This window comes from Coregonus clupeaformis, unplaced genomic scaffold, assembly GCF_020615455.1.
Source record: "Coregonus clupeaformis isolate EN_2021a unplaced genomic scaffold, ASM2061545v1 scaf1264, whole genome shotgun sequence".
In the NCBI taxonomy this organism is placed as follows: Eukaryota; Metazoa; Chordata; class Actinopteri; order Salmoniformes; family Salmonidae; genus Coregonus; species Coregonus clupeaformis.
In genome coordinates, this window is record NW_025534718.1 from 93,229 (window position 1) to 107,886 (window position 14,658).

General features: G+C 45.6%; 1 protein-coding gene across 11 annotated transcripts in view; it reads left to right on the forward strand.

Annotated features, from left to right (window-relative positions):
- LOC121548341 (tight junction protein ZO-1-like) overlaps positions 1–14,658 on the forward strand; it is a 150,129-nt gene that overhangs the window by 90,732 nt on the left and 44,739 nt on the right. For all 11 annotated transcript variants that reach the window (XM_045217882.1, XM_045217887.1, XM_045217888.1 and 8 more), the window contains exons 2-5: positions 10,506–10,562; positions 13,175–13,299; positions 13,479–13,581; positions 13,775–14,108. In XM_045217882.1, the coding sequence (XP_045073817.1) occupies positions 10,506–10,562; positions 13,175–13,299; positions 13,479–13,581; positions 13,775–14,108 (619 nt within the window). The remainder of the gene's footprint in view (positions 1–10,505; positions 10,563–13,174; positions 13,300–13,478; positions 13,582–13,774; positions 14,109–14,658) is intronic.

Consider the following 14,658-nt stretch of genomic DNA (forward strand, 5'->3'; position numbering starts at 1 on the left):
TGATCATGAGGAAGGTGAGGGATCAGCCCAGAACTACACGGCAGGACCTGGTCAATGACCTGAAGAGAGCTGGGACCACAGTCTCAAAGAAAACCATTAGTAACACACTACGCCGTCATGGATTAAAATCCTGCAGCGCACGCAAGGTCCCCCTGCTCAAGCCAGCGCATGTCCAGGCCCGTCTGAAGTTTGCCAATGACAATCTGGATGATCCAGAGGAGGAATGGGAGAAAGTCATGTGGTCTGATGAGATTTGGTCTAAACTCCACTCGCCGTGTTTGGAGGAAGAAGAAGGATGAGTACAACCCCAAGAACACCATCCCAACCGTGAAGCATGGAGGTGGAAACATCATTCTTTGGGGATGCTTTTCTGCAAAGGGGACAGGACGACTGCACCGTATTGAGGGGAGGATGGATGGGGCCATGTATCGCGAGATCTTGGCCAACAACCTCCTTCCCTCAGTAAGAGCATTGAAGATGGGTCGTGGCTGGGTCTTCCAGCATGTCAACGACCCGAAACACACAGCCAGGGCAACTAAGGAGTGGCTCCGTAAGAAGCATCTCACGGTCCTGGAGTGGCCTAGCCAGTCTCCAGACCTGAACCCAATAGAACATCTTTGGAGGGAACTGAAAGTCCGTATTGCCCAGCGATAGCCCCGAAACCTGAAGGATCTGGAGAAGGTCTGTAAGGAGGAGTGGGCCAAAATCCCTGCTGCAGTGTGTGCAAACCTGGTCAAGACCTACAGGAAACGTATGATCTCTGTAATTGCAAACAAAGGTTTCTGTACCAAATATTAAGTTCTGCTTTTCTGATGTATCAAATACTTATGTCATGCAATAAATTGCAAATTAATTACTTAAAAATCATACAATGTGATTTTCTGGATTTTTGTTTTAGATTCCGTCTCTCACAGTTGAAGTGTACCTATGATAAAAATTACAGACCTCTACATGCTTTGTAAGTAGGAAAACCTGCAAAATCGGCAGTGTATCAAATACTTGTTCTCCCCACTGTATATGCAGACTAGGCCTACACGTTTCAATTTGGAAATCAGAAAATCTGGAGCACTAGTGCAGGGGTGTGTGTTTTCATTGTGACCTAGAGGATTTCCCTTCAGGGAAGTACAATTGTGCCGTGGAAGGGAAGTGAGCTCTTCATCTGTCATTGAATACAAAACCGTTGCAATGCAGAATTACATTTCAATGCACCACAATTATGTGTTCAATATCAATCATTAGCCTACCAGTATAATATTTGCATTCATGTTCTATTTTGGGGTTCTGGTTAGATTGCATCCATTATGATTGTATTGTTTTTGAGAGCCAACCAGTCACGTCTGACAGCCTGGTTGCTGGGCAGACTTGATGTGTAATGCCACATTGTTTTGTTTTCCTGGTCTTTTCCCTTAAATACCTCTATTCATAAATAGTCTACCCATCCATTACTGCTGTGGTGTTTTAGGAAAATATAACCAAACACATACACACTGTAGTCAGTCTTTATTTGGGCAGCAAATTATATATGGCTGATTTAATGTCCTAAAATAAGGCTATGACTAGATCACGTAATTGTACCTTCAGCCTCCATGAGTGGTTAAGGCAGGTGCTGGCTAGAACTATGTGTGGTAGGCCTATGGTAAAGAACACTACTACTGGCTTGTATGATGATGCAGTGCAGATGTTGGTCAAGGATGGGACAGTTCCTAGCCCTAGACAGAGGTAGGAGTGAGAGACACCACACACACACACACGGTCTGAGCAGGGCATCTGCCTCTGCTGCAGAGGGAATAGTTAGGGTCTGCAGCTGTGTCTCTGTCTATGTGTTAATATGTGTACATCTAGATCACATGTCCCAAGCCCATGTTGACTCTAGAACTGGCTTTTATTCCAGGAGCGTTGTGTTGTTGTGTGTCTGGTCTTCATGTAGAGATGACACCCATGGAGCTATAGGCATCCACTCTGGCAGACAAACGACATCCTCAGGAACTCTTAGTTTATTTGATCACAACCAGAAACCCAGTCCAATCCCTCCGAAATGTCCAAGTTCTGTGTTTGAGTAAGTATTGTATTACACTGACTTTATGGTCTTTGAATATTTACCATATGTAATGTTTATACAGCATGCTGGTCTTTGAATATTTACAATGTGATGTTTATACAGCATGCTGCCTCATGTAACACTATACTTTATCATTTGAGAAGTCTGTGGGTTTGGCTGTGTTGTTTTACCTGGTTCATTGTAAGTCTAAAGTGTTTTGAATATGTTGAGGTACGTTTCCAAGGAGCTCTCTTTTCTCCGTCCAAGGTGTTTTCTCTCCAAGCTGAAACTATTCCTTACAAACAGGAAGGGAACTCAACTTCCTGTGGGTTAATCCTGCTCCTGGTAGCTTCCTGTTCCACACAATCACGACCACACAGACACACAGACACACTGACCTAATGCTCCGTAAGGATTTTACCTTCACATTAAAGTCAACCATGTTTGTGTTTAGATTTATGCTTCCTATACACTACCGGTCAAAGGTTTTAGAACACCTACTCATTCAAGGGTTTTTCTTTATTTTTACTATTTTCTACATTGTAGAATAATAGTGAAGACATCAAAACTATGAAATAACACATATGGAATCATGTAGTAACCAAAAAAGTGTTAAACAAATCAAAATATATTTCAAATAGCCACCCTTTGCCTTGATGACAGCTTTTCACACTCTTGGCATTCTCTCAACCAGCTTCATGAGGTAGTCACCTGTAATGCATTTCAATTAACAGGTGTGCCTTCTTAAAAGTTAATTTGTGGAATTTCTTTCCTTCTTAATGTGTTTGAGCCAATCAGTTGTGTTGTGACAAGGTAGGGGGGGTATACAGAAGACAGCCCTATTTGGTAAAAGACCAAGTCCATATTATGGCATGAACAGCTTAAATAAGCAAAGAGAAACAACAGTCCATCATTACTTTAAGACATGAAGGCCAGTCAATACGGAACATTTCAAGAACTTTGAAAGGATAAGTTCATTAGAGTTACCATCCTCAGAAATTGCAGACCAAATAAATGCTTCACATAGTTCAAGTTACGGACACATCTCAACATCAACTGCTCAGAGGAGACTTTGTGAATCAGGCCTTCATGGTCGAATTGCTGCAAAGAAACCACTACTAAAGGACACCATAAGAAGAAGAAACTTGCTTGGGCCAAGAAACACGAGCAATGGACATTAGACTGGTGGAAATGAGTCCAAATTTGAGATTTTTGGTTCCAACCGCCGTGTCTTTGTGAGACGCGGTGTGGGTGAAGGGATGATCTCCGCATGTGTATTTCCCACCGTAAAGCATGGAGGAGGAGGTGTTATGGTGTGGGGGTGCTTTGCTGGTGACACTGTCTGTGATTTATTTAGAATTCAAGGCACACTTAACCAACATGGCTACCACAGAATTCTGCAGCGATACACATCTCATCTGGTTTGGGCTTAGTGGGACTATCATTTGTTTTTCAACAGGACAATGACCCAACCCACCTCCAGGCTGTGTAAGGGCTATTTTACCAAGAAGGAGAGTGATGGAGTGCTGCATCAGATGACCTGGCCTCCACAATCCCCCGACCTCAACCAAATTGAGATCGTTTGGGATGAGTCGGACGGCAGAGTGAAGGAAAAGCAGCCAACAAGTGCTCAGCATATGTGGGAACTCCTTCAAGACTGTTGGAAAAGCATACCAGGTGAAGCAGGCTGAGAGAATGCCAAGAGTGTGCAAAGCTGTCATCAACGCAAAGGGTGGCTATTTGAAGAATCTCAAATCTCAAATATATTTTGATTTGTTAACACTTTTTTGGTTACTACATTATTCCATTGTTTTATTCATTATTATTCTACAATGTACAAAATAGTAATAATAAAGCAAACCCTTGAATGAGTAGGTGTTCTAAAACTACCTGACCGGTAGTGAATGTACTATACACTCTTAGAAAAAAAGTTTCCAAAAGGGTTCTTCGGCTGTCCCAACAGGAGAACCCTTTTTGGTTCCAGGGTGAACCCTTTCTGTTTCCAGGTAGAACCCTTTTGAAAGGGTTTTTACATGGAACCCAAAAGGGTTGTACTTTGAACCAAAAATGTTTTTTCAAAGGGTTATCCTATGGGGACAACTGAAGGAGAGTATGAAGACTACTAGCTATAGCAAGGATGTTACAAAAACCTGACCAAACCCACCAAAGCAGCTGTTGACAGTACAAGGGCACTATGTTGGCAGTGACACTCCCATGTTTTGGATTCTATAAAGGGATGATGACTAATAGTGTACTGTAACTCGTAATCAAGGAACACACAGAACAGAAACTTCTCCCTCTCTCCCTGTGTTTCCTGTTTGCTCATGAGATCACTCATACCTGACCTAACCTCATCACCTGGTCTCATGACTTTTGGTTTCTCTTACTCTAGTTAGACACCTGAGACTCAAAAATGGCCAGGAGTTGTTAGGCTACAGTTTGTGAATTTCCCACATATGCTTGCATGGGCCAATGAATTAAAATGAGCTGTCTAGCTAAATCTGCCACTATTATACCTCGGTATTGTCTGAGTTGTTGATTATTGCCTGTCCCTTTGAAATAAATTAAAAAATGTATAGTATTTCTGAAAGTGAGAGGAAGCTAGCTACTAGCTCGAACGGTTAGTTCCCCACTTCTCTGTCTGGTTGTTGTATTTACAGAGGAAGGAGGAAGTGACCATATAAATATAATTACTTGAACGGGCATCCCAGTTAAAGTCAATGTTCTATAATTCTATTTCTAATGAGGTGACCTGTCCTCAGCTTACTCACGCCTCGGTCTCACTGATTATCCTGCATGATTCCAGATTCTCTGAGTGAAAACTACAACTGTAATCATCATGGATAACAGGAGTTATTTATAGCAGCTTGTCTTCCTTCCAGCATGGGGAGTAATGAGGAGGGAGCACTGGAGCATCATTTAATGAGTGAGGTAGCTCTAACCCTCTCATCCACAGCTAACGCTCTCAACTGCTAATCACACACACACACACACAATCAGAGCACCATCGCTAGACAGAGAATCAGGACGAGGGAGCTTGCTATATACCTAAACACTACAACACAGAGCATGAAAGAGCCCCAGTCCTCCTACTGAAAGCTGTCTGCTACAGGTTATTTCTGGGCTGTCAGTAGTATTGCCAGTACTGTGTTGTGTATAGTCTTTGAAGCAGGCCGGAGAGGAGAGGAGCTGAGGCGGCTGTCTTGGAGGGCTCAGTAACACAAAGAGCCCATTTAACCACAGATCAAGGCCCAGGCTGTACACTGGGCTGTCCACGCCTGCCTACCCTTTGTTTCTCAACAGGGCCTCTCTGGCCACGGCTCAAGCCTGACTAAATGTGAATCATGGTATAAAGATACCAAACATCCCCCTCCAAGATCAAGACACACATTGTTTTATGTAACTCTACTGGGACTTTGTGATTAGATAATCACAATTTTGGGGGGCTTTGTTCCTGTCATATTTTTGTTCTGGAACATTAGACGTTGTTTAGCTAGATTTGACTGAAGTAATTTGCTTTGGCCCTATGCTACAAGGCTTAATATTCCTGTAACAGTTTCCATCAGATAGTAGCATTTGCTACGTGAGTCAAATGGGTGAATGCAAGGCTGTGCTGACCTGGCTGAAACAATATTCACTCCCAGTGTTCTCCTACTGTTCATGGGTGTCTAGGAGGGGAGAAAAGGTCCCAGTCATGGATTTGTCCATCTGCATTTATTTTCAACAGGAATGATAGTGTTCGGTGGTATTGCTCTCGGTATTCGATGTGTAGTACTAATGCGTATCATAGCAACAAGTTTCACTGTTCTTTTAAATAGTGTCCTTGCAGATGGCCTCTTCAGGATTGTTCCCAGCAGTAGTACATGTCTTTTTATGGCTGTACCAGCCATGCATAACGTCATCAGATTAGGACCTGATTTCTGCAGTGTTTTCACTGTACCAGACCCTGTTCTACACTACTCACACTTCACATCAAGCTGTTTAATCGCTGCTCCAGATTGTTGTGAATCATGAAAAAGATAATCCCATCAGAGAAGAAGACGAGAGCAGAGTTTAACCGTACTGGAGTAAACAGTCCTCAGTGATCAAGAGCTCCTCTCTCTCTCCTAATTTATATCTCTCCTCCTGACTCACTAACCACCCTTCTCTGACCCAGAGGCCTACCGATAACCGCTAAGTCCTGCGCCCTCATGACCGGTACTGCCAGTCACACCCTACCGACACGATAAGGCCCTTCCCTGTCAGACACGTCTCACTACTAAGGCCTTTCTCTGAGTCATCACACCAGCGAAAGGAAAAACCACAGGAGTGGAAGAGGGAGGAAACAATGGACGTTGAAGGAAATTCTTCAGCGTGTGTGTCTGTCTGCACTGTCTTCTAACATCTGGGCCCACAGCTGGAAGGGTGTGTGTGAGGGGGGATGGTTAGGGTAAGTGCAGGGAGAGGCAGTGAATTATAAGCCTTCTTCATTGTCTCAGGCTCCCGTATTTAGAGAGAGATCAGGCATTTATTGTTAATGCTGTACGTTGATACTCTGCTGGAAGTAGTTTGCGTGTGTATAGAGACAAATCTCTAAAATGTAATCTGGCCACAGTTTTAATTTAATGTATCCTGTGTATCCAGTTACTGGCCATACAGAGTATGTATGTCAGTTACAGCCTTGCTCCCTTCCTCTCCCCTTATAGCTTCACCACCCCAGTGTAGTGTTCATCCTAAGATGAGGCCCCCTTGTCACATGGTCCACACACAGCATGGACATTTTTCTCATGGCTTGGGCCCCCACTGTCTGCTTTGCAGTGTACTGTTGGCTGAATGTATGACCTCCAGCCTTACAAACACTTGACAGGAATGTGTGGTAGGGGGGCGGCTTTGGTGAAATGGGTCAGGCCCCCCCACATAATGGTGGGCTGACTGTGGGAGTCTCAGGGGCAGACAGTGGGAGGGAGGAGCAGCACAAACCCTGCCTGCCTGAGCCAATTATGGACATGAATAACATCCACATTGAGCTGCATGAAAATCAGGGTCAAGGGGTTAACTGTGTGTTCATTACAGAGATGTGGGGAGTTCAAGAGAACACATACCCACACCCTGACAGAACTACCGTACCTTACATACCCACACCCTGACAGAACTACCATACCTTACATACCCACACCCTGACAGAACTACCATACTGCACATACCCACACCCTGACAGAACTACCGTACCTTACATACCCACACCCTGACAGAACTACCGTACCTTACATACCCACACCCTGACAGAACTACCGTACCTTACATACCCACACCCTGACAGAACTACCATACCTTACATACCCACACCCTGACAGAACTACCGTACCTTACATACCCACACCCTGACAGAACTACCATACCTTACATACCCACACCCTGACAGAACTACCATACCTTACATACCCACACCCTGACAGAACTACCGTACCTTACATACCCACACCCTGACAGAACTACCATACCTTACATACCCACACCCTGACAGAACTACCATACCTTACATACCCACACCCTGACAGAACTACCATACATACCCACACCCTGACAGAACTACCGTACCTTACATACCCACACCCTGACAGAACTACCATACCTTACATACCCACACCCTGACAGAACTACCGTACCTTACATACCCACACCCTGACAGAACTACCGTACCTTACATACCCACACCCTGACAGAACTACCACACATACCCACACCCTGACAGAACTACCGTACCTTACATACCCACACCCTGACAGAACTACCATACCTTACATACCCACACCCTGACAGAACTACCGTACCTTACATACCCACACCCTGACAGAACTACCGTACCTTACATACCCACACCCTGACAGAACTACCATACATACCCACACCCTGACAGAACTACCGTACCTTACATACCCACACCCTGACAGAACTACCATACATACCCACACCCTGACAGAACTACCATACCGTACATACCCACACCCTGACAGAACTACCATACATACCCACACCCTGACAGAACTACCGTACCTTACATACCCACACCCTGACAGAACTACCATACATACCCACACCCTGACAGAACTACCATACCGTACATACCCACACCCTGACAGAACTACCATACCGTACATACCCACACCCTGACAGAACTACCATACATACCCACACCCTGACAGAACTACCATACATACCCACACCCTGACAGAACTACCGTACCTTACATACCCACACCCTGACAGAACTACCGTACCTTACATACCCACACCCTGACAGAACTACCATACATACCCACACCCTGACAGAACTACCATACCGTACATACCCACACCCTGACAGAACTACCATACTGCACATACCCACACCCTGACAGAACTACCTTACATACCCACACCCTGACAGAACTACCATACCGTACATACCCACACCCTGACAGAACTACCATACTGCACATACCCACACCCTGACAGAACTACCATACCATACATACCCACACACTGACAGAACTACCATACTGCACATACCCACACCCTGACAGAACTACCATACCATACATACCCACACACTGACAGAACTACCATACTGCACATACCCACACCCTGACAGAACTACCATACTGCACATACCCACACCCTCACAGAACTACCATACATACCCACACCCTGACAGAACTACCGTACATACCCACACCCTCACAGAACTACCATACATACCCACACCCTGACAGAACTACCATACTGCACATACCCACACCCTGACAGAACTACCATACTGCACATACCCACACCCTGACAGAGCTACCATACATACCCACACCCTGACAGAACTACCATACATACCCACACCCTCACATAACTACCATACATACCCACACCCTGACAGAACTACCATACTGCACATACCCACACCCTGACAGAACTACCATACATACCCACACCCTGACAGAACTACCGTACCTTACATACCCACACCCTGACAGAACTACCATACATACCCACACCCTGGCAGAACTACCGTACCTTACATACCCACACCCTGACAGAACTACCATACCGTACATACCCACACCCTGACAGAACTACCGTACCTTACATACCCACACCCTGACAGAACTACCATACATACCCACACCCTGGCAGAACTACCGTACCTTACATACCCACACCCTGACAGAACTACCGTACCTTACATACCCACACCCTGACAGAACTACCATACATACCCACACCCTGACAGAACTACCATACATACCCACACCCTCACAGAACTACCATACATACCCACACCCTGACAGAACTACCATACTGCACATACCCACACCCTGACAGAGCTACCATACATACCCACACCCTGACAGAACTACCGTACCTTACATACCCACACCCTGACAGAACTACCATACATACCCACACCCTGGCAGAACTACCATACCGTACATACCCACACCCTGACAGAACTACCATACCGTACATGCCCACACCCTGACAAAAACAAGTGAACTCAACTCAAAGCATTCCCACAACCTGACAAAAACTACCCATACCCCGAAAACCCCCACATACCCACACCGGACAGAGGGGCGGTGTTAGACCCAGAGAGGGAGGGCGCTGCCTGTTTGTGGGAGGAATTCACCACCACTGTCTGTCTGGGTTCTGGTGTTTCCTTTGTAAGTGTTACTGTTAGCTTAATCCACACTGGCAGGCAGCACTGAGGTCCAGGTAGACCTTGCTCACCTAGGATGAACCTCGAAACAAACTCAAGATGGTCCATCTTTTTATAGCAAACAAATGTTCACTTGCACTGTAAACCAGATTTAATCTGTGCAGGCTGCCTACTCATGTGCAACACGCGTTTATAATGTTTGCAGATTACACTTCACATTGGTACTCACAAAAGTGCAAGAGAGCAATTTCGGGGTCTGTCTCATCGCCAGTGATGCATGCAGTAACACGGACATGTGGGAACCAACGGTGGCGAAGCTGCTGTGTGTATGTGTGTGCTCAGTAACACTGCAGTGGTGAAATCCCAGTGGTCTGATGTGCAGTCAGTCAGTGTTTGGGGTATAATGGTCCTCAGGCTATCGCTCTCTCCTCTCTCTGTCAGTCCGCTGGGTACCCAGTAAAGAGCTGTGCCCTCCAGGCAGCCTCCTCTCCTCAGCATGAAACCCAGACCATCACAAGTGCTCTGCAAACGGAGAGAGCACATGATAGGCTTTTAAAACCATGACTGAGTATCCAGCCACCCAGAGACACTCCGAGGTCTACCACAAGTTAAATCTCTCTCTCAGCCTTTAGAAGAAAATGCTTTCCTTTGAATATCGTTTTTTACCCTGTCGACACATACATGACCTCCCGTGGACTTTTACCCTGGTTCAAAATGCTCATTATCACAGTGTTAACCGCTTACCCTCATTACCCTAATGCTGATAGTGACACTTCTCTCCCTCTCTCTCTCCCTGTCTTAGAGCGCAGCGATGGAGGAAACTGTAATATGGGAACAGCACACAGTGACCCTTCACAGGGTAAGTGTTTACCTCTCTCCGTTACTATCTCTCTCTCCTTATTCCTCTGTAGCCCTCTCTCCATCCCTCCATCATCATCATCCCTCTCTCTCAGTGCCGGGAAGGCCAGCTGCAGGATCAGGAAGCGTACTGATGGAGCACACAATGGGCCCAGCATACAGATGTCAGGAAGCTGTGGTGAGGAAGAGCGCGCTATGTAGCGTCCTCTTCCTGTGTGTTTCTCTTCTCTTCCTGTTGGCAGCCAGCCCCGTGGCGCTCCAGGATCACAGGGAATACTGTATGTTATGTAGACTACACATTAACTGGTCTATGTTAGGACCTAGGGCTGGAAATTGCCAGTGACCTCACGATACGATATTATCGCGATACTTTGGTACTGATACAAAATGTATTGCGATTCTCACGATTCTATATGTATTGCGATTCGATACTGTGATTTTATTACTGTTGAGAATTAGAATAGTAGAATACACAAGGTGCAATTAAAACATTTGGTTGTGCATCAGCAGTTTTTCTCTTGTTATGTCAGTCACTGTGATGATCATCCCATGTCCTCCATCACTTGATCTAAAGAAATTATGAATAACCAGACACTGACGATGATTCATTAAAACGTGAAGGTAGATCGTCAGAAATGTGTATGATTACCTTGTATTTCCTCGTTTATTTAAGAGGGTTCTGTTCATTTCCTGTTCAGAGAATTGACAGGCAAGTGGGGTGCGTTCGAGTGCATAGTTAATGAATGGTACGGGTAGTGCTCTAATAGCTTATCCTGGGGGGGATGTACATGTTCATATCCCCAAATTATAGTTATTCATTAAGCATGGTTTAGCACAGTTATTGAGATGTGTGCTGGTATATATTCAAGTATGTTTATGATCTGAAAACGTTTAGATTGTAATTCAAGTCTTTTGAATGTTAATTGATCAGTGTGTGAAATGCCTTGTTTTCATTGGTCAAATGCGTTATGGGTAGGGGTATAAGAACCCTTTATTGTCATTGTTTAAGAGAAAGGACAGGGAACAGGTCGGCATGCTGCCGGTTACAGGCATATTTGAAGCCTGGGTTTTTCTTCTCTTTGATCAACAACCAGTTTACCTTTGGGGGGTAAATGTCTGTACAGTTTTCACTGTCTATTTTCTACACCTGCAAATAAAAAGCTTCACTCTGGGCAAGATAAGTCTCTATCTGCTGTTTCCTCCACACTGTTAGAATCCTATTGCTGGGTCAACTTCACAGTCACTGACAGTCATTAAATTAGCCATGTCAGCTAACAATTTTTAGATTGGTAAGTTATTTAAACTTGTAGTAATCATGGCCGAATACCGACCGGGCACGCAGGAAACGTGCCCAGGAGCCCTGAACTCCGGGGGCCCACATTGATTTTGTTAGTCACTCCCACTCAGATATCATATTAACATGACATAAGTCATGACAAAATGTGTAGAATTGCATGAAATTTGTTATGAAATTGCTAAATTTACTCTCGCCCCATGGCAAAATGTGTAGAATTGCATGAAATTAACTTTAAAACTTCTCTCCGTGGTCAAAGGAGGAGGCCACTAAAATGTTTTGCCCGCGAGGGGGCATGTTTTCTGAAACTTGGATCCCAGGAAAACACAGAATTTCTCATTTGGGTCTCAGACTGAAGTAGTTGAAGAACCCCTACACTAGAGCATTGGAAAGCAAAACAACTATACTGTAACAAGAGTAGAATCACAACAGTGGTGAAGACAACTCCCTTAACAACACCATATTATTATTATCCCACTTACACTGGTATAGACCTACCACTTAGTTAACCCCATAATTGCACTGTAGTAAGCATGTAATTAAGTTGTGTGTGTTTACACCTTTCAATGACATACGCTCACAGGAGTAGACTAGTGAAACCTCAGGTGATGTGTAGACATTGTTAACTAGGATTATCTCATGGCTGTCTGGAGGGGTGCCATGTTTAATAACATAACGACCATAGGAGTTGGCTACACGACACTAACAGATCTGGGACCAGGCTAGAGGCATGCAGTCAATGTGTGGTTGTGTCAGCGGGCTGATCACCACCAGGGTTATTATAAGTGTCTGTGTGGCGTCCTGGCCTGGCCATCTATCAGGAGTCAGGACAGAGTCAGGCTGGCTGTGATAATAGAGGCTTCAGTTAGAGGTGACAGACTGACTAGAGAGGAGAGAGACCTGAGAGCAGATCAGATCACTGTGCCAGACACAACTCCTCTCTCTCTCTCTCTCTCTCTCTCTCTCTCTCTCTCTCTCTCTCTCTCTCTCTCTCTCTCTCTCTCTCTCTCTCTCTCTCTCTCTCTCTCTCTCTCTCTCTCTCTCTGGAGACAACCATGGACATAACACACACTAGTGCTATAGCAAGGCTAAATGAAGGGATGGTTTATAGCTTTTGATTGTGCTTAAATAAAATGACTAGAGTTTAGAGTAGCTGTTTTTTTTCTATGTATCAAATCTGCTATACTAACTGAACTGAGGAAGTATGCCCTATGTATTCTTCTACTGTGTACAGTATTATGTTCAAGTGCATACATGCACTGTTGTCCCAGACCTCATGTCTCCAACTTCTGTTGTGTCTGTGTGCGTGATGTGTGCAGGCCCCAGGGTTTGGGTTCGGCATAGCCATCTCAGGGGGCCGGGACAACCCTCACTTCCAGAGTGGTGAGACCTCCATCGTAATCTCTGACGTCCTGAAGGGAGGCCCAGCAGAAGGGCTCTTATCGTAAGTGCAGAAAACACTTTCAATGGAGATTTTCTGTGAGCATGATTTTTAGTTCAGGACTAGGCTTAATCTGGGTCTGGGTAACCAGCCCTATATGTTACCGCTGTGGTGTTGATTTGGGTGTGGTCAATGTAGATCCTGACCGTGATTGAACCTCCTTGTTTCTCTTCTCCTTCCAGGGAAAATGACCGTGTGGTAATGGTCAACGCAGTGTCCATGGACAACGTAGAGCATGCTTACGCTGTGCAGCAGCTTCGGAAGAGTGGAAAGAATGCAAAAATAGTGAGTTGTATTCCTCAGGGGAATGGACAACAGGCTAATCTTATTGTTTTGGTCCACCTTCCTCAGCAAGTACATTCCTCTTCTATGAATGCCACCCTAGGGATTTAGACACGTTTCTAACCTAATTGAGTTGATAAGAGGTCATTTGAGGTGGTTGAGAATGACATCATGTCCCTTTCTTTCCCCCCCACAGACGATCCGAAGGAAACGGAAGGTTCAGATCCCGGTGTCTCGCCCGGGGGACAGAGAGACTATGTCCGAACACGAGGAAGAGGACACTGATGAAGACGATGGTTGCGAGCAGTACAGCGGCCGCAGCGGGCCCACCAGCGCCTACGGAGCGGCGAGTGGCGGCACGGCCAGCAGGCGGACGAACGAGCGCGAGCGTGAACGCAGCAACAGCAGCCGGCGGGAACACAGTGCATCGCGAGAGAGAAGCATCTCGCCCCGCTCCGGCCGATCCCAAGGCTCCTCCACACCGTCCCGCCCCGCCAAAGTCACCCTTGTCAAGTCCCGCAAGAATGAAGGTGGGCACCGCAATGTCCAGCTTAGGTCTTCAGCATGAGTGATTGCATTTTGCGGTTTTCTTTCTTTTTGTATTGTCAGTTTGACCTAATTTACCCTCCAGTCAGTCAGTCAGTCAGTCAGTCAGTAATATCATGGCAGCCTGTTATTCTGTGATTTACCCTCCTGCGCCTGACTCCTTCATCACCACCTCATCACAGAATAACAGGCTTTAATCCGCAAAATACAGGTTTACGCAGAAATGCGTCAAACACACTCCAGGGCACAAAACAGGCGCACTGGAAAATACAAGGCACACGGGAAAAATACTCCCGTCGATACAAAATAAACGAGCTCCACCGAGCTTCACTAACTAACCTCCACAATAAACAATCACCCACACAGACAAGGAAGCAGAGGGAACACTTATACCATGACTAATGAGGGAATAAGGACCAGGTGTGTGTGATTTGAAGACAAGAGAAATGGAGTGATGATAAATGGATCGGCAGTAACTAGTAAGCCGGTGACGCCGAACGCCGAAACCTGCCCAAACAGGGAGGGGAGGCAGCC